This window comes from Phoenix dactylifera, chromosome 11 (genome assembly GCF_051530095.1).
Source record: "Phoenix dactylifera cultivar Ajwa chromosome 11, Ajwa_hap1_PhDact_Kaust_v1.1, whole genome shotgun sequence".
NCBI classification, from domain to species: domain Eukaryota; kingdom Viridiplantae; phylum Streptophyta; class Magnoliopsida; order Arecales; family Arecaceae; genus Phoenix; species Phoenix dactylifera.
Window position 1 is genome coordinate 15,363,632 of NC_143200.1, and position 20,724 is coordinate 15,384,355.

General features: G+C 36.4%; 2 protein-coding genes across 3 annotated transcripts; one reads left to right on the forward strand and one right to left on the reverse strand.

Annotated features, from left to right (window-relative positions):
- Positions 1–3,558: 3,558 nt before the first annotated feature.
- On the reverse strand, positions 3,559–4,143 carry LOC148700674 (uncharacterized). The gene has a single exon (XM_089926017.1). The coding sequence runs from the start codon at positions 4,126–4,128 to the stop codon at positions 4,036–4,038; it is 93 nt and encodes a 30-aa protein (XP_089782143.1). The 5' UTR covers positions 4,129–4,143; the 3' UTR covers positions 3,559–4,035.
- Positions 4,144–11,541: 7,398 nt separating this feature from the next.
- Positions 11,542–20,035, forward strand: LOC103723666 (MLO-like protein 1). 2 transcript variants are annotated; one of them, XM_008814646.5, is made up of 14 exons: positions 11,542–12,113; positions 12,196–12,253; positions 12,358–12,587; positions 13,776–13,892; positions 13,994–14,048; positions 14,175–14,266; positions 15,998–16,072; positions 16,175–16,263; positions 16,427–16,476; positions 17,215–17,255; positions 18,757–18,966; positions 19,167–19,234; positions 19,343–19,403; positions 19,480–20,035. In XM_008814646.5, exons 1-14 carry the CDS (start codon positions 11,979–11,981, stop codon positions 19,705–19,707), a joined length of 1,509 nt encoding a protein of 502 aa, XP_008812868.2. In that variant the 5' UTR covers positions 11,542–11,978; the 3' UTR covers positions 19,708–20,035. The 2 variants fall into 2 exon arrangements, with proteins under 2 accessions (XP_008812868.2, XP_088563013.1); XM_088706887.1 differs by lacking the exons at positions 19,343–19,403; positions 19,480–20,035 and having other exon boundaries at positions 11,816–12,113; positions 19,167–19,238.
- Positions 20,036–20,724: the final 689 nt, after the last annotated feature.

The following is a 20,724-nucleotide window of genomic DNA, read 5'->3' on the forward strand; positions in this document are numbered from 1 at the left end:
AAGAGTTTAACTTATTGAGGAGAGATCGATATATATCCTTCATATCTTGATCGATGTTTTCTCCTTATCCTTACCCAACTTAGCAAGTATGTATAATCTTCATCCAAGAAAATAATCTCCAAGAAGCTGGCTCAAGAAATTCGAAAGTCCATATGGTTATGTATCCTATTTTCTTAGAAATGATTAGATATTAGTTTTGTGGTGAATAAGGGGTCGCATGTTATCAAGAGAGTTGAGATACATGATTATTTTTTCTGGTATATTTTGTAGTCTCTTAAAATGGATATGCTTGTGCACCCTCTTAAAAAGGATATGCTTGTAAACAATGATTTTCTATAGCGGGAACTAAGAGAGAAATAATCTCTTCCCTCTTCTTCTTTGTTAATCTTCTTATTTATTCCATCTTTAAACTGCATTACAATTTTATCATTTATTACATTCTAAAGGAATTGCTTTGGCAGATACCTATGGAGAATCTCCAAGAATTCATTGATGCAAATATGTTGTACATAGACTAGGATATGCAAATTTACTACCGGAATATCATGCTTGTAATTCATGACTCACTTTTATATTTCAAGCTCAAATTATTTTTTTTATTATTATATATAATTGCATGAGTTTTTTGTGCAAGTTAATGTGCAATTCCTCATCTAGTCACCCGTCCAACATGTTACAAGGGGATTGATGTAATTCAAGAATAATGAGGGGATAGAGATTCATTTTGCACTGTAACAATGCATGTATCCAAATTCTCATTTTTTTTCCATATCTTTTATTTCTAGATATATCCATGTCTTTTATCCAATAGCATATTGTATACCATTAAAATGTGAGATCAAGTCTGAATTTAAATAACTGGGTTTTCATCCTTTTTTAATGTTTCTAATGTTTTAAAAAGCCTTAAATTTTAATTTTCTAGTTTTAAAATTGTAAAGTTTGTAATAAACAATGTACCAAGTAGGCTACAACATGGGAAAGGCAAAAAAAAAATAAAAATGATGATTAAATTTAACTAATAAATTAGAAAATCTATTGTAGATACACATATATAAAATCTAGGCGGTATTTGATGAGAAAAAAGATTAGATTTTAAAATTCTAGGAATAGGTTTTTATTTTCTAATATTATGGAAATAGGTTAGTTATGATTTTATTTTTGAAATAACTTTTAGTCAAAAGTTAGATGTAATACATACATGATTATGAATGGAATGGATTAAAATCTAATTTAATTTTTCATAAATAATATCTCATATTTTTACTTTATTCTTTTCTTTTTAATCTTAAGATAAGTCATACTTTTTAAAATATCTTTAACATATGAATGACCACACTATTGTTGGAACATGCATGTAATTAGCAAACATTTTGTGCACAAAAGATTTATATCAAGAATTTCTATGCTTACCAATTTTACATTTCATATATAAATTATGTAGGTAGGAGTAAATTAATTGGAAACTAAGGTGATGCAATAAAAAATTTGATATATTTGTTAAGTATTCTTTTAGATTTATTAAATAATAAATTTTAGTAATTTTTAAAATAAATATGAAGTTCATGATTTTCAAGTGCATTGTATGTGTATATACTAACATGATAAAAGAGAGGATTTTTCTCGTGTATATCCTTCTATATATTGAATTTTGCATGAATACCCTTCCAAAATTGATATTTGCATGTATACCCTTATAAAATACTTATTTTGCTATTCTATCATTCTTTATCCTTTTTTTTGCATATGTATCTACATCATCTAATGCTATTAAAAAATTAGTGGTTTTAAATTAAAATAACTAAAATATCTTTAATGAGTAGTCATGCAAAAAGAAACATATATAAAGGTATACATGCAAATAGCAACTTTACGAAGGTATTCATGCATTTTTGCATATTTAGTAGGAAATGTAGGCAAAAAGAATCCAAAGAATTTAAACACCTTAATTAATGTGATAGCCTTCAAAATCCTGCATTTATTAATTAATATCATAGCTTTTAGAATTCTACATTTATTAATTATTGTCGTAGACATTAGAGTCATATATTTATGCTTCTACACAAGTAGGATGAATTAATACATCATAAATTAACATGTCTCAAGATCTTAAGTGCTACTCTTGTATCGATGGCATATATTGGGAGGCTAAAGTTTGTGAAGCAAATTACTGAATCTATTTCTTGGCATCTGGAGACCACAAACAGAAGCATAGATCGATAAAATTTTGTACTCACACAGCCTAGAGAAAGCCCTCTTACAGAAGTTTGCCTAGTCATTATTGTCCCTCTTCGCAAGTGGTATATGGATATTCCACATGATGGTTCTCTCCTTTATGAGCTACCTGGTGAAAACTCAGCTATCAAAGGAAGTCAAAAATTGGAGCACATTATTGAATTCAAGTACTTCTCTAACTTTTGTATTGTATAAAGGCATATCAGTTCACATAATCTTAGAAAACAAGATAAGGTGGAGAAGTAAATGTTTCTATTAGATCAAAAAATTTATTCATATTTGTACAATCAAAAAATATTATCTCATTGCAAGAATCTCATCTTGATCATTATAGAACAAAATAAATTACTAGAGAAAAACAAATCAAATCCATATCCGACATAATATCCACTACTCCAACAAAACATGCGATCAAATATGCAATTAGCAAAAAAATTAAGTATGAGAATCAACTTTATATCAACCAATCAATTATGTTCAGTAATATGCTAACAGTGATCTAAATAACTTGAAAGCAAATAAAGTACAAAAGTTGGGATAGGTATATCCAATCACATACCAATCAAGATTGTGGGTAGGTGTTATTTTGTCCAAATGAAATTTCTATTCTTTTAGCTTGCTTGTAGGGTCACCCTTCATTTTTTTTTCCTCTTGGTACTACAAACACTGCTTGTGTACCTCTTGTAATTGACACACTTCCTCTTGAACTATTTTCTCCAGGCTTGCAATATTTCAATGATAAGCAAGTAAATAAAGGACAAACATTGTTAAGTTAGAGTAGCACTATGTTACCTCCCAGGCTTCTTCAGTGTAGAAGATAAGGATGCTGAAGCTTACATTTGTGCATCTTCTTCGATGTATGCTCATCCGTACCCCTAATTCTCTTCTTTGTAGGCCTTCTTGGAGGTCTTAGACTAAGCTTAGGAGGCAGCACCATGTATCCAATATCAACATTTATCTATTGGGCCTTGTCAGGTAATGGTCTAATTTCTAATATATAGGCAGTCTTGTACTTAACAACAGTGAAGTACTTAAAGACATATTTTTTCCAGTCTATACCTCTCATACTATAAATAAAAGCTGCAGCATGCATACAACCAATGCCTGAGACCTTCTACAGATGAGAAGAGAACCTTTTTTCATTTAGAATTACTTCATGTCTTTCATTACTCTTAATTACTTCTGCTCTGTAATCATTAATTCTATAAACATTATAATCACCAAGCTTAAGGCTAATGTCTCTTATATACTTCATTACCACAAGAACTAAATTTTCTTTCCATCGAGCAACTATTCTCCTTCTTGCTTCCATTTTCACCATAATTTTTTATTTTACAACATTCAATAAATTAAGAACTAGTCTATATCTAGCCTAAAAAATCCAAGTATTGAATGACTCTGAAAGATTATTCGTTATATAGTAGCACTTAGCTATGATGCCAAATTGGGATCTACTCCATAAACCAAACTTTTAGCACTAAGATTCTTGAATGCCTCCAAGCTAGCCTCCTTAATTTGATTCATGATATCATCATGCTCAAATTTTGTGTATGCCTTTGTAGTTCCTCATACCTTAATTTTAAGCCAGTGTCTTGGAAACTTTATTTGAAAGTGTTTGTACAATTGCCTCATGCATTTTCTATGTTCGACTTTTGACAGTTGGAGATCTCTTCCCGAGGGTGCCCTTTTTCTCGATCGCTTGGGATATACACGTTGTACTGCTTCTTCCAATCCCTTTTGTCGATCTAATACAAATACTAGATCTTTTGGAGTTTTAATTGATTCTTTAAGTATCTCCAAAAATCAAGTGTAGCTATCATAATTTTCAGATCCTGTAATACCAAATGCAACTAGAAACAAACCATTATTTCCATCAAGTGATATAGCAGCAATCATCACACCCCAAACTTCTCCTTTAAGTGGCAACCATTCAGGTCTATGAGAGGTCTACAACTAGCTAAAAAATCCTTATTGCAAGCTCATAGACAGATAAAGAAGCGATGGAAGTAATGCTTGTGACCAACCACATCTAACTTCAGCTTTACTACACTACCTGAGTTTCTTCTCAAAAACTCCTCTTTGAAATCCTCCATCTCTTCAAAGAATCTGCCCAATTACTATGAATCATAGACATGGCAAGCTCCTTTCCTCGCCAAACTCTGTAATATGGAAGCTCAATATAATGGAATTGCAACAATCTCCTTCTTAGCTCAATAAGCGACATACCACCCTATTTTCTTAGCCAACCAATCATCTTGTCACGTATCCAAAATCGTGTGGCCATCTTGTTACCACACTTATTCATAGATGAGCACATATGAGGCTCTTTCAATTTTTTGATCTACACATACAAATACGACAATATATTAATACATGCAATATTTTTCATTAGCATTGTAATGTAAAGGATCGATATCTCAACCATAATACTTGAAATGCATGACCATCACATAATAGCGAAGCATGAAGCCTCCAATTACATGATTCATCTTTACAACTCACTATCATACTGCTTGGTTCACTTTTGAGAACTCTTACACTAAATTCATTCAATATAATATATTGACTTAGTGCCCCCTTGAATTATTCTCGACTTGCATATTTTGAGAACTCTCATTGTCTATCTTATAGTCTCTCCCTCATAGTCTATGATATTTTCATCATCAAAATCACTATTATAAATATAGTGATAATACTCTCAGAATCATAACTGTTTTCTACTCATCTTGAAATGTAGTTTCACCATTTACCCCAATAAGTCATTATTTTCAATAGCAGTAGTTAAGGTATCAATACCTATTATAGCTAGACACTAACTTTCATTCTGCCTTTGGTTCTATTTGACCTCATTCACTCGAACCTCTCCCATTATAGTTGCAATACTTTTACATGATTCAATTTGGTCTTGGTTGTCTAGTGTTAATTAAGAAAGTTATATAATATCAACCTCTTTTGTGACAAATAGAAGCACTCTTTCAAATCCTTGTACTCCTCAAACAAACTGATCAATTTGTGATCTGTGTCTAATATCATGTAAGATTTAGGCAATAAATGTCTAATCATAGACCAAATCTTTATAGTATCTTCAAGTTTCAAATTGAAGGTATGCAGTATGTCATCATATAGATCCTTATAGCAATAGTAGTCAACATCAACTGACCTCCTCTTTTGTCTCCCAAAACTAGTACTTCATCCTTGTAAAATTCTTAACCTTCTTAAAATATCCTCCAATTTCACCTTCAATTTGAATAGTTGCTGCTCCATTTTAAGAAACTTGTATATAGAATAAATAAATTTGCACGATATATATTGTAAGAGAGAGTGCTTATTAACCAAAACTAAACTAACAGAATAAAAGAAGAGGGAGAATAATGCTTTTACCAATTCATGTAATCCTAACCACAAAAAATATAGAGATAAAATTGACAATGGCTATTTCTATGATGTAGAAATATGGCATTAATATGTTAACAAATCATCATCTCTTTACACTATATATGATTTTCTGAATAATATTTTCGTCCATGAAACTAAAAATCATTCGAAGCTTATGTTGAAGTCAAGATTTCTTGTTAACAATTTAGCATTTGTTTGTTGGGCCTACAAAAAGCACTTCTTCCAAAACGCTCATTAAGTAATAATTAAAAGCAAAAGAAGACATAAGAGACAAACCAATTTATTGTAAATACTACACAGCCATATTCTATTTCAGCAATCAAAAACAAGGGGCACTTCGCCTCTCTTACCATCAAATAAGATATATGGGTATGCAGTTAGAAACTAAGAAGGATACTTCAATAGGTTCATAGTGAGAAATAGGAATGAAATAAAATCAGCTACAATATTTTATCTTGAAAGTATTAGCTAGGTATGTACTTAGAGTCCAGTGATCGTATGAACTCCATAGAGACTTGATCTTCGCATAACTCCGATGGCCAAGATGGGTAGATGGAGAGGAAAGATTTGGAAGATGGGTATCAAGTCCATGAAGAGCTCCAGCAGCGAGGAGACGGGTTGATGAATTTTGCTGAGACTCGACTATTTTCGAATGATGGGTAGACGAAGCAAAGAGCCAAGGGAAGCCCTTTATTCTTCTTTAAAAGCAATGACGAAACTCGATCTTCGGCGAAGGAAAGAGAGTGGCGAACAGATCCCTAGCGAAGAGAAGGTGGTAGCGATGATCTCTCTGACGAAAGAAAGAGATCGGCAATGAGAGGGACTCAGTCGATGAGTGGTGAGGAAAGGGCCGGTGAAGGGAAGAGAGAACGAAGGCTGATGGTGGAGGAGAATCAAATCAAGGGAGAATAGGAAATAGTGTTTTTTTCATGAAATACCAAGGGCAGAAGGAGATGTAGAGGACTTTCTTTGCTATCAGCAGACCTGGGGACCCGTGCTAAGCTGGGGTTGACTCGAGATAGGTCGGGGTCGACTCGTGACAGGCTGGGATCAACTCTCTCAGAAAATTCAGAGAACGGGTTCTTCGGTTTTCCAGCTGGGGTCGACTCAAGGCTCCTTGGGGTCGACTTGAGCAAGGTTGGAGTTGACTCAAGTTCTGAAGGGGTCGACTTACTGGACGTATTAGGGAACGAGCTCTCTGTTGTACCAGACGGATCGACCTAAGAGGCTCTGGAGGTCGACTTGGGTCGACTCGAGACGACGTGGAGTCGACTCGAGATCGGGAGGAGTCGACTCTTTCAGAACTCCTGAACTTTACGGATGGGCTGATCTCGTGGAACTTGATCCGAATGTGAATTCTTAGGAAAAATTGATGGGATTTGGATTATGGAAGATGTGGAAGAAAGGCTAGATAATGATAGAATGATTCCAGAAGATTTAAACATAGAAAAAAAACTTGATTCAAAGAAAGATAAGGAAGAGATGGTTGTGGGAGTCTCACCCAAATCAAATCAACGGGGCAGGAGGAGAAGAGGAGTCTCACCCCTTTCCTTCAGCCTGTTGGCATCACACCAAAAAAGAAGAGTCTCTCTTCATAAAACAAAGGGTCTATTTTGAATGAACTCAAATATTTTTCTGCATTTTATTCTTTAAACCTTTCTTTATATAGAGAGGGAGGCTAGAAAAGGATAAAGACTCCAAAACAGAACTTGCTGGCATCTAAACCAGATAAGGACTCTTCTAAACATCCAATCTTCTAATCAATCACCTAAACAACTTACCAACTAAGGCTTATCCACACGTGGAAGCCTTTATTGGCGTAAGAAGGAAAAGGATTTCAGCCGCAAGCAATTGGAATCCTCCTCGCGCATGAAATCAAAATCCAATTCCTTCGGACTCAATCCAAATGTCATGTGGTTATTCCTAATTAACCAATGACTCACTCGACGCCTTGGACTCAATCTAACTAGGCGTCAAAGACACTAAACAATCGTGAATTAATTCACTTATTACGAGGACTCAACAACTTGGGACTTAATTTCCTCATGCACCTTGACCCAATGTTCATGGACTAAGGCATGAGGAGGATGCTCCTGCATCAGTGTTTTTTTCCATGAAATACTAATGTTTCAGGGATCATGGAAGCAGAGCATCGGGGGGGAGGGGAAGGTAATCGCGAGCAGATTGGATTTCCTGACCTATTAGCTATTTTAGAGATAAAAAGATAATTTCAAAATTAATTTAATTTTTAATTAAAATAAGTATAGTTTTTATTAATGTCGTCAGAAGGACTGTTATGTTAGGAGCATTTGTGTAAAAACAGTGTTTTAGGAGGGTACATAAGCAAATACTAATTTTAAGAGGGTATTCTTGAAAATTCAAATTTTTAGAAGGATATTCATGCAAAAAAATCTTAAATGAAAATCTAATATTTAACTATATTTTCAGAATATTTTTTTGATTTTTCAAATGGACTTGACATCGTAAGAAATCCTCCCACCTAATGATAAAATTTGTATTTATGCTTGTCTCTTTTAGATATTGCCCTACCTTTTTCTTTCTTTTTCAATTTTGAGAGCTGACTGGTATGTTATTATTTGTCAAATAACTTTTTCTTTATATATGTGATTTATAAGTTATTTTTCTGTTACAACTCAATTTCTCTACAACTATCTTGACCATTCAAAGCTATCTATCTCCGAGCACAAGGATTTCTATTATCTTTTCTATGTTTTATTGTGGGCAACAAGTATTAATATAATTTGTGATCTCTTTATTATACCTTGATAACACCAATGCTTTAGAATCCTTTTCAATTCCAACAAAAAAAAAAAAAAATAGAGAGCTTAACATCTGTCAAAATCTGGTTAGTTATAACAAGAACTATAAACGGTCCCTCTTGAAGCACCTATAACCAAAACAAAATCATTTGTGTTACATGTTTCTATGTATAACAAATCTATAGCATGCAAAATGCACGCTAGTATTCAATATATGTATATCGCATATTTAGGTGATATCCATATCTCAAAAGGAGAGTAAATGAAGAATTTGACAAACATTTGTGATTTGTAGTTTGGGTGGGACATGGTCTAGTCCCAACTCAATTAGGTTTGCTTTGATGATGGATCGGATTTGGTTTGCAATATAGCATGTTTGGGTTCAGATCATGCATCCTCCTCCCCAACCCAATTCGAACCACTTGCGGATTAATTGGGTCTAAAATAAATTGCTTAATCACTCCATTGCTTAAATTGTTTCTACAGGGATGCAAATGGGCTGGGTAGACGTCATCACAATCTGGCCCACAAGAACTGTTGTCTCGGTTGGGGCCCGGCACAACCCAGCCTGACTTCAGCCCACTTATTTATATCATTTTCTTTATTATTTATAATATGTGGTCTAATATCATATTATACTGTATGCGGTCAATGTCTGCTCTTTATACGATATCCACTATCGGCTAAGCCAAGGTCAGGTGAGGCTAGGTTTGATGCAAAATCTTGATCTGGCCTGACCTACTCGGCCTCAAAACTTTTCAATTGGCAGCTCAAATACTTTTAAGTACCCAAAATCTATCCAGCAAATAACCGAACTAAACACACGCCCGCATCTATCTCACATACTTCCTCCATTTAAGTCCTATATGGCTGGCTCATATATACCCACGCAGTAATGTTTCAGTGTCCATATAAGTCATAGGTTATGTCTGTTCTAATACCAATTGTCATAATTTAGGAACTCATCCAAAAAAACTAACTGAAAGATATTATTTGCATTTCTTGATTCTATATAAGTACTCAAGATCCACCCAACGAATAACTAATGAGGGACTAAATGCATGTCCGCATGGATCTCATATATATATATCATTATATCAATAAAAAAATTATATATTGTACAATAGATACTGTGAAAATACCTAACTTGGTTTTGTGGTCAGCTGGCCCTAGTTCTATGCTGAAACTTGGGACCAGCCTATCTATCATCCGGAACAACCGAACTTGCCAATCCAAGCAGCCATTATTAGAGGAAAGAAACCTAAACCATTCATAGTGTTAGAAAAGGCCACTCATGGGTTTAGAACACAAGCAACTCATGAGTTTAATGCTCTACATGATGGACAAAATTGTTTGACGATAGTGAACCATGAAAGAGGTTGGTATTTGCATAAAATGCACACATGAGGGTATAGAAAACAAGCAAATGAAAAGAGAAGTAAGCCCAAAGTAATCAATTTCTTCCCTCTTTTAGTTAATTAAAATTATTCTCTAAAACATTGGCATTGGATTTATGCCACGCTCTTGTTTGGTAGATGTTTGAAAGCTTTCTTAACCTAATCTCTCCAATAAAAAAGTTTTATTCTTTTATAAACATAAGTGGAGTGTTCATATATGGATAAAAAACTTTTTTTTTTTAGGCAATATAGAGAACATGACTTATGCATCACTACAAAAAGAAAAAAAATAGATATTATCGATATTTTTTATTATCTATATTGATACTTATAAGTGCCGTTAGTTTTTTTACTAAACTGCATATAAAGAAAGAGAGGGAGGAAGGAGGGAGGGAGGAGGAGGTGGAAAGAAATCTCACTGTTTAATGCATAATGATGTAAAACGGGGTCCATTAATGCGTTTGGCTGCCGATGTGCACATGGGATGAGATTTATATTTCCCCTCTCTGCAGCCCCTCTTCACACCCTCATATCATGGAGATCCATTTTTTCACATCATCACCGTCCTTTTTCCCCCAAGGGACCGTTCTATCCTTCGCGCGAAAGAAGGATACGCCTTCCTTCGCGCCAATCTACCGTTGGATCACCCACTGCTCCCGTTGAGATCTATGCACAATGTGATCCAACGGTGGATTTGCGCGAAAGATACAGCCGCGATCCTTTTCCCAGTGGGATGCCCAATTTGCCTGGGAGATCGGGAAAGCTACCTCCATCAAATCACATCCGTCAAATAGTGTTATCGTGACGCGAGATCCGCCTTCCCTTCCCCCTTAAATAGTGTCGTCCCCTACTTTTTCCATTTCCTGGCGGTCGTTCGAAGTCACAAAGAGCGGCGGGGCCCGCTATTAGCGGTCGGTGCCAGCCGTAAACCTTTTTTGCACCCCCCCCCCCCCAGCCAGTACTAAAAGAAATATTAATCAAAACGTGGGTCCCATAATCCGCTCATCTCGAAACAGCACCCGAACCGGAACCCATGTGACCCTCGTCTTGGCTACTTGCTAGCTGACACGAGTGTACTCCGCTTTCCAAACTCCATTGGGCGACAGGGATGTGTGGGGCCCGCAAATCAATTAACGATTTTTCAATTCACGCCATCAGATAAGGCTGGTTGCTGTTAGCATACCGGACATCGGATCTAACGCTGGGTTACCGCGACGTGCTCGCCATAACTCTCGGATGCGGCCACGTGTACTATTTCCACAGTCGACAAGAATCGGGTACCATGACGCCCGACGCGTCTTTCTCGCCACGCTCCCGAGCTTTCCAGAAACACCGCCGCGGCGCGCTATTAATGCGCTCGGCCACAAAAGCCCGCACGCGGTTAACGCCCAAACCTACATCGCTTACGAATCACTTCGATTTCTTGTCTGATGAAATGTCTTAAACTAATTAATCACACTTTCGTTTGGTTTGCATGAATTTTTTTTATTTAATTTTTTTTTAAAATAATTTTTAAAATATAATATTCAAAAAATAATTTTGGTATATTTAGTTGATTAAAAAATAGCACATTTCATAATTACTTATATTTATTTGAGTATTTACTTTCTGAATAAAATATCTATTATATTTTTAATAAAAAAAACAGTCTAAAAATATTTTTTTTAAAAAAACTAATACCATACCATATGAACGCGATAATATTAATATAGTATTTTTGAATTATGTTAGGCTCCCAGACAATTTTGGTTAATAATAATTGTACCTTCTCCTCATCAAGCAACCCGAGATTTCCAAGCAAACCCCAACGTCTCTCTCTCTCTCTCACGCGCGGAAGGGGTTGTATCTTTCGCGCGAGGAAGTTGAAACTGTGCGGGGATGAATAACGGAGTTCGGAGTAATTCGAGATCTGTGCGAAGGGCGAATCAACGGTGGATTCGCGCGAAGGAAAGTTAAACTTCTTTCTCGCGAAGGATACAACCCCTTCCCCGCGCACGTAACCGCGCACTTCGTTTCCCCTCTCTGCTCCTTTCTCCGTTTATCACTGTGGAGATTTCGGGCATTTGGGCTTCTTCGAGGTTTCTTCGATTCGTTCTCTTGGCTTGGATCTCTATATATAAGAGTTGATCTCTTTCTCTTGTTTCACCGCTTTCTCGAAGAGGGAGGTAGCGCAATGGCCGGAGGAGAAGGAGGCGAAGAGCCCAATATCCTGCTGGAGTTCACGCCTACATGGATCGTCGCTGCTGTTTGCTCCATCATCATCTTCATATCCCTGGTCGCCGAGCGCTTCCTTCATTACCTCGGAAAGGTACGACCTTTCTCTCTACTTCTCCTTCTCTTCTTTGTTCTCTCTCATTCTCTGAACGATTCACCCTTTGGTGATCGGCCAGGCCCTAAAGAAGAAGAACCAGAAGCCCCTCTTCGAAGCGCTGCTGAAAATTAAAGAAGGTCTTCCCTTTGCCTCCCTTTCTCAGTCCCATCTCTCTCTTTATTCTAATCTCTGTTGTTTCTCAAGGATCAAGGATTGGTGGGTTTGTAATTTTTGAGTACAGAGTTGATGCTGTTGGGGTTCATATCGCTGCTTCTGACGGTGTCCCAGGGGGCGATCCAGAAGATCTGCATTCCCGAGGGGTGGACAAACCACATGCTTCCCTGCAAGGAGGAGTTGGAGGAGGCCGCCACGACGGAGCACTTCAGTTCCGCCTTCTTTGCTAGTGTTCTCAGCGGCGGCCGGCGGCTGCTCTCCGGAAGTGGATCCGGGGAGGAATTTTGCCAAAGGAAGGTTGGTTTTGCTGTCATTGCCCCTTTTTCTGCGTAAAGTTTCCACTTCGCTGTGAAATTTTCGGATTTTTGCCGAAAGGAGTCTTATGACTTTGATGGTTCTTCAAGAAAAAGGAAAATGTAGTCTTCGATAGAGGTTAGGAAATAAGAGGGTGGGCCTTGGTGCAACTGCAAGATTGCTTCATCGTGACTTCGAGACAAGGAAACTACCTCTCCGCAGGCAGGGGTATGGCTGCGTAGATCTGACCCTCCCCAGATCCTGCAGTGGCAGAAGCCTCGTGCGATGCCCTTTATGGAGGTTGAGAAATATGAGATTAAAATAACAATTTGCATTATATTCGGGTTATTCTCTTGCAGGGATGAGAAACTCTGCTTTTGTTGCATTCTGCAAAGTAAAGTTGATTTTTTGTCATTGACATGCCATTTTGCATTAGTTCTCTGCAAATTAAGGTCTCATCTCTAATGACAAAAGTAAAATGTTGTGTCATGGTGGCTTTTTGTTTAGAACTTTAAGCTAGTTGGCGATGCCGGCCCATGGTATTTGAATTTTATTGTTGCTTTTAGAAGCCTCGTATGTAAAGAAGACATGTTCCTACTTGTGTTGTTTGAATAATTTTAAAAGCAGCTAGAAGCATCCTGTATGGAATGAATAAATTACAACTATGCTGTTAAGCTTTATGCCATTTTTGTAATTAATTATATTTTGAAAGAGAGCATTGTCACCGAGATGATTTCCATATTTGGTAATTCTTGTAAAATTTTAATGCTTTAGCTGGTGGCTTGACAGCAAAGAAAGCACACACGTTTACAGGTAGGACAATGATTTTTGCCCTTCTTTTAATATCACAGAACAAATAACTTTTTAGTTGTATGAATCAAGCTCCATTGTGCTGTACCGATGTCTGCTCCAACTCCTTTGATGAATATTGGCTATTGTATTCAAATAAATTTCGAGATAAGCTTTTTATGATTGTCCACTATAGAGGATAATTTCATTATGTATTTTCGAAGTTAAGTTGATGATAACCAACAAAGGAACTTATATATTGTGGTTGCTAATATTGTCCTCCTTGGAAAGAGATTTCATAATCCTAAGCTGCGTTCTGTATGTTACTTGCTGCTAGTTACCCAGCATGGCATGCCACTCTTGGCCCTGTCTATATACTGATGCATTTCTTCTGCTTTTCAGGGAAAAGTTCCATTGCTATCTCTTGAAGCAACACATCAGTTGCATATCTTTATATTTGTTTTGGCAATCAGTCATGTGGTTTTCAGCGTTCTTACTATGCTTTTGGGAGGAGCAAAGGTAAATGGGTGACTCTTCTTTACTTTTTGATTTTTGGTGCATATGCTTATATGTATTCAAACATGTGTTATGTCTAACCATATTTTCTCTTCATGGTTCAGATAAGACAGTGGAAACACTGGGAAGGTTCAATCCAGAAAGAAGCTGTAGGAGATGGTATGAATTCATCTTTATAGTGATTTGTAATAAATATTGATGTCAAACTACTTGTCCTCAAGAAGCCAAAAGTTGCCCTATATTTTTCTTATTGATGTGCTGATCTGAGTCTGTTAATATGGACAGCTCCCAGGAAGGTTACCCATGTGCATCAATTTGAGTTTATCAGGGACCATTTTAAGGGGATTGGCAAAGATTCGCTAATACATAGTTGGTTGGTGAGTGATACATGTTATGCAATTATGTTTGAAATACAGTGAACCTAGGATTTTTTTTTTTAATAATAGTGGTTTGTATAGTTTGTCGCATTCAGAATTTAAGTTTGAGCCTTTTCCTGTAATCATATATGAAATCTTTTTAAGAAAAGAACACTGGTTGTGGCATGATTGGGCTACTATACATTTAAACCATAATAATATGGATAAAGTTATGATGGATGTTAGGTGCTATATTGTTGAATAATGACCACACTACTTTAAAATGGATGATAATTGAACTAAATTATCAAAATGCAGATTGTTTTATGGATCATTGCTCTGAGAGAGTGGTTCTTCATGCTTAATATATGGCCTGGTGGCTTGGCTTAAAAGGCTAGTTTAGAGAATGTGGTTGTTTATCTCATTAAATAATCAGGCCTGGTTGACTGAACATCACCACATAAGGCGTAATTTACCACATCCTTCAATCACAATTATTATTTTTTTTGTATGAGAAGAAGGATAGTAGATATTTAAATTTCTAAAGATACAAATTTAGGGGGACAAATCTTTGTTGTGTGAGATATGTTTGAGTTTGATTTGACATTTGGTATCTGCTTCTGTGCCTCCTGTTGGTAGAGGCACCTACTAACATGCTTATAAATGACTTCACTCACTTGGGCCAAGACTGTGTCATTAATCAGATGTTTGTCTCATCCATTGAGGATTAGTATTTGGACTTTAATCCCTGTTTACACTACTGATCAAATGATGCATCCAAATACATTTATTTTGAAAATTTGGCATTATATTCATATGCCACATCCCTTCTCAACAATAATTCCTTAACGTGCTAGAGTATAATGTTATCTAGAGAAAGCATTGTCAAAATATCAAAAAGCTTGTATATAATATATCATTAGCTTCCATACCTTGTCAGTTTAGGGCCAGACCATCCTTGCATCCACTGATCTTATGAATCTTATTCCTCTTGCATTCTATTGTGAGAGTGCCTCATTTTTATTTCCTCTTGCTTATAGATGTATTCATCTAGGTGCATTTCTGTTTTTAATTCTTTCTTCTAGTAAACACTAAAAGCTCTCCCTTGTAAGGGGAGGTAGTCTCCTTAGTTTTAGTTCTCATTATCAAGGGTAACTGTTACTACCATCCTGCTTGAATCCTACCGTTATACAGAATGAGGTCTCCCTTGTGCCACCGTCATGCAGAATGAGGTCTATCCAACTATGATTATCTTAATCATTGCTTTCCTTCCTTAGTTTTTGCTTCAGAGTTACTGCAAATCTAGAGATACCAACAATTCCCTTCCTGTTAGAGATTGTCTTTGTTGAATACATTCCTCTCCCATAATAGTAACCATTTTCAGTTAAAAATATTTGAGAAGTTAACTTTCCACATGATTCCTTGCAATTAGGTTACTCAAAAAGAGCTGTTACAGTTTATCAGTAATATGAGTTGTGCGAGGACAAAATTTGCTGTGTGTTTTAAGTGTCATCGTGCAGAATGTAGTCATCTAGTTTTACAAAGCATATGGTATGTGTACTGCATCTTGCTCTGTTCAAGATATTTGGGACCAGATGGTATGTTTTGGAGTACTCTTGTTTTCCTTATGACTTCAGATCATTCAATATTGGTCTTTCTCTATTTTTTATTAATTTGTTTTGAATACACTTTCTTTCTGACATAACTAGAGATTCAGAGTTTGTTTTAAATCTTATTACATGTTTTTTTCAGCATTCTTTTGTTAAACAGTTCTATGGTTCTGTCACGCAATCGGATTACACCACAATGAGACTGGGTTTTATTATGGTAATCAAATAGTTGTCAAAGTACATTTTTTCCTTTCCTTCAGTTGTTGTCTTGAACAATCGTATCGGTTTATTTCTTACTCTTCAGACCCTTTCCTTTCAGACACACTGCAGGGGGAACCCAAAATTTGATTTTCACAGGTATATGGTGCGAGCCATGGAAGCTGATTTCAAGAAAGTTGTTGGTATAAGGTAATTTAAACTTAGATTATTCATTCGATTTGTAGGTTAGCTGTTATGGGTCTTAATTTGGCATTGGCCTTGTAGTTCCTCATTGAAGAACATGTAACATTTTGTATGATTATCCTTGCCCATTTACGCGATCTTTATTAATGACATTTTTTCTTTCTTTCAGTTGGTATCTTTGGATCTTTGTGGTCATTTTCTTGTTGCTGAATGTTAATGGTAAGCTCAAGTTTGATCCCTTTGAAGACATCATCGACACTAAATTTCATTTTCCCCCCAAGTGAAATTGTGCAATACATAACTTGAAGTTCAAACATGAATACTGATATATTTGAAGTAACTTTTTTAATCTTTTTTTTAATTTCACTATTCTGTCAAATGTGATTCTTATATGAACTGTTTGTAAGAAACAATGTTAATTATTATTGTCTTTTGTTTGATGCATCACCTCTCTGACTGGATGCAGCTAAAAGATTATATGGGTGGATGATGGAACCATCATTTGACCTAGCTTTTAACTATCCAAATGGAATCAAATAATTAGTCAGTCTAATTTTAGGTAGACTATTCTCATATAACGGCTCATCAGTTGGATTCTTTGAATTTGTTTTAAACATCTGTAACAGGCCTCAGAAGTTGTTCATATAAAATTTGCGAATGTAACATTTCCTTTCTTTCCTTAGTTAAAATTGTATTTTTCAATAGGACAGTCAAGACTAAGAGTTTTCTTAATACGCAATAAACTGCAGAATAATAGCTATTATCATGTGATCTCAAAGCTTTTGCTTGTAGTTTCTAGCCAAGGTTTTGTCAAGACATGTTCATTCTATACAGAAATGTGCTTATAGAATTATGGCTGTTACTTCTGCCAGGTTTCTCATAGAAAATTTCTAGTTTAACCTGAGTATTGGTATTTCATATCATACCATTTCATGCCATTCTTATTTCACTATGCAGGTTGGCATACATATTTTTGGATAGCATTCATTCCTTTGCTTGTAAGTATGCCTATCTTTAATTAGTGTGTAGAAGTTATATATCCAGGGAGAATCTAGTATGGTATTATCCATTGCCTAATGGATCTACAGCAGTGCTGCTTTAAAAATATAAGCTATTATCTTCAGTAAGATTGCTTGCTTTTAAAATTCTAAGCATTCTCCTTGAACCTTAGTATAATCAAACTACAAAGTGGACTTGAAAAAAAAATTGATTATGTGGTGGTAAAGCGATATGAATATGCTCAGAAATATAGTGAATATGATGCCCTCCTTTTTATAATTTTTCCAGGTGGCATATGTTCAGGCTTGTGATGGTCAAGTAAATTTACTTGAACATTCTCACTGGATTATTTTCGATATGCATGTTGATATTCTTAGAAAAAGAAAATGAATCATGTTTTTTTTTTGGTGTTTTGTTTCTATGCCCATTGGACTTGAACAAAAATTGCACCAAACGAAAATAATCACCATTTCTCATGAGTCATGATTCCCATCCTGGTTATCTCAGGCCTTCTTCTCATTTTGACCCTTTGTTAGAAATCCAAATTTCTTTCTCTAGGGGCATGCAGTATCATTGTTGCACGTGTCCATACTTATCTCAATCTGTTCTTTAGTACTTTTATTTCCCTAACACTAGAAGTGTCTTTCTTCATCACTGCACATGTAGTCATCTTTTCAATTTGTCATTCATATATCTCGAGTTCCGCACCTATAGGATGTTTGCTTTTCTTGCCTGGACTCTTTGTTGTTCTACATTCCAGTCAATTCAAATTGTTAGATATATTGCCTTCCTATAGATTACCCCCTTTTTTCCTGATTTTTCAGCTCTCCACGTTGTGATACACGGCCACTTTGACATCTTCATGCCTGATGCTCATCTCTTTTGACCATCTTTATTTTCTAGTGCTCCTTTCCATACTTATTCTTCAACAGTGGAGTTGGGCAAAACCTGTCATCTACCATAAACTCGTCTTAACTTTCAAGAGTTAAGGTAGCCCAAGCCAATGATGCTAATATAATAATGTGATCTGCTGTAGTGCTGTTGCTGAAGGGGCTGGAAAGGCCAATCATAAGGCTCAACAAGTTAATCCCTTTAAATATTGCATAGAAGAGTAATGCTTAAAGAAGCACCAAATGAAAAAGGTGCTCCCTGCCAGGGAGCCCCACATGTACATGCTGTTGATTAGCATGATGATTTAGCTCCCAAGAAAAATCAGAAAATGGGGAAAATAAAGGAAGAGGAAAAACCCTCTCTAACAACGCTTCCCTGCCGGGGAGCCTTATGTGTACATGTTGCTGATTAGCATGCATTACTGCTAGCTGGGATGCACAGCGCTTCCCTAGGTGCAATTAAATGTGGATAAGTGGATTGCACCATTAATAATAATATTTCCTTGCACTTCTTGACAGATACATGTAACATGTTATTTATGAACAAGTGTCTGCATTATGCTGAACCTTGTTAAGATACTGATGAGTGTTCTCGGGTTTATATTTTCAGCTTCTGCTTGCTGTTGGCACTAAGTTGGAGCATGTCATTACTCAGTTGGCGCATGAGGTTGCTGAAAAACATTCAGCAATTGAAGGTGATCTAATAGTTAAGCCATCAGATGATCACTTTTGGTTCCACCGGCCACGTGTTATTCTATACTTGATTCACTTCATCCTCTTTCAAAATGCCTTCGAGTTCGCATTTTTCTTCTGGATACTGGTAAGCAGCATGAAAAATAAAATCATTCTTCATTTGCTATTGAGATTAATGGATAAACAAGCTGGGCTTGTTATATTACACAGAAATAAGCACTTTGTATGTGTATACATTTGCACACTTATTCTTTTTTCAGATCAACCTCACAACCTGTTAACAGTTCAGATCTTAAAGAGACTACTAATGATATTTTTCCTCTTCAGACTACTTATGGCTTTAATTCCTGCATCATGGATCATGCTGGTTTTATCATCTCCAGACTTGTGATTGGGTAGCTAGCAACCTCTCACCTTTTTTCTCTCTTTAATATCTAGTGCTAATATTATAAGCAAACATGGTCCATTTTTTGAAACTTGTACGGTTCTTGTTTCATGGCAAGGGTCATTATCCAGCTTCTCTGCAGCTACAGTACTCTACCACTGTATGCTATTGTAACCCAGGTGAGCATGTTATCAAATTGTTTGACATTAGTGAATTACTTGACGCGATGCTGAATATTTTGTTCTTTGGATTAAGATGGGGAGTTCCTTCAAGAAGGCCATATTTGATGAGCATGTGCAAGAGGGTCTTGTCGGCTGGGCTCAGAAGGTAAAGAGGCGGAAGGGGACAAAAATGGGCAATGGATCTGCTGGATCAAGCCACAGTTCAGCAGAACCTTATGTCAAGATTCAGATGCAGAAACTGGTTGGGCAGAAGGAAGAGGGGAAAAGTGGAGATGCTGACACAGATATACGCATGAACTGACTACTCCTATGATCTCTTACTTGAAAAGGAGCTATGATATTGTAAATTATAGAGCCAAACTTAAGGTGCCAATATAGCCTTTTTTCCCCGAATGCCCTTTGCGATCTGGGCATTCAGAACATGCATTGCATATCCTGATGCATGCAATGCACTCGAGCAACTACGTGTGGTGATGCTGATTGCTCAGTTCTCTTCCGAGATCGATGTAATTTACAAGCATGCGTGATGCGGATGCCTACATTTGTATTCAGTTTCAGCAGAGAAACAGATGGCATAGAGTAATACAGGTGACACAAGGCTTGTGTTTTTTTTTCTTTTCCCAACAAAATATATTGTCTCCTGATGGCAGGTTGGGTCGGTCCTGTTTTTCAACCTTGGGCGTTAAATCCTCCACATCTTTCAACTAATTTCGTGTCTGGACTGATCAGATGCAATGGCATGAAATCCAATTCAACCAAATTCATACCCCATGCAATAGGCATCATACATTTGTCCATGTTCCAACCAAAATATGTTCAATATAATTGGATCAATGTTTCAACTAGTTTCTTGTCTGGATTTCCAGGACAGGTCTGGATTCTCCATTAATCTAGTTACCCTGCAAAGCATGTAAACATCCCCTACCAGCGTATGCACCGAGATATGTTTGAAGGCACATGCATGGAAAGCATCCTGATGAGCTTGACCTTTTGGTCATCTATTAACTTCTACTCTTGACTTCATTTAGGAAAGCTGGCATCCAGGAACAACTGAGAGTAGATTTCTTGGTTACTTGTGAAAATGCCATGTTTAAAGCACGTTTCTAAGGAATATCAGATAGAAGCGATAACCGAACAAGAGACTCAAGCATGTGTTGAAAACTCAAATGACAATAGCTCCAAATAATTGTTTCTCCTCTATTTTCTTCTCCTCTTCTTTCCCCATCTTGTCTTAATGAGTCTATCATCAAATGATTCCAACGTTAGCTTGGTCACCATGAGAATCAACAGAACCCCATGCCCTGGGACATCTTTCTTT

Bases quoted from the DNA above. Each gene is read 5' to 3' on its own strand.
- LOC148700674 (XM_089926017.1), bottom strand. From the start codon at position 4,128: ATGATTGCTGCTATATCACTTGATGGAAATAATGGTTTGTTTCTAGTT.
- LOC103723666 (XM_008814646.5), top strand. From the start codon at position 11,979: ATGGCCGGAGGAGAAGGAGGCGAAGAGCCCAATATCCTGCTGGAGTTC. The intron at 16,477-17,214 runs GTAAGCTCAAGT...TTCACTATGCAG, and splicing joins CTTGTTGCTGAATGTTAATG to GTTGGCATACATATTTTTGG. The intron at 19,235-19,342 runs GTAGCTAGCAAC...TTTCATGGCAAG, and splicing joins ATCTCCAGACTTGTGATTGG to GGTCATTATCCAGCTTCTCT.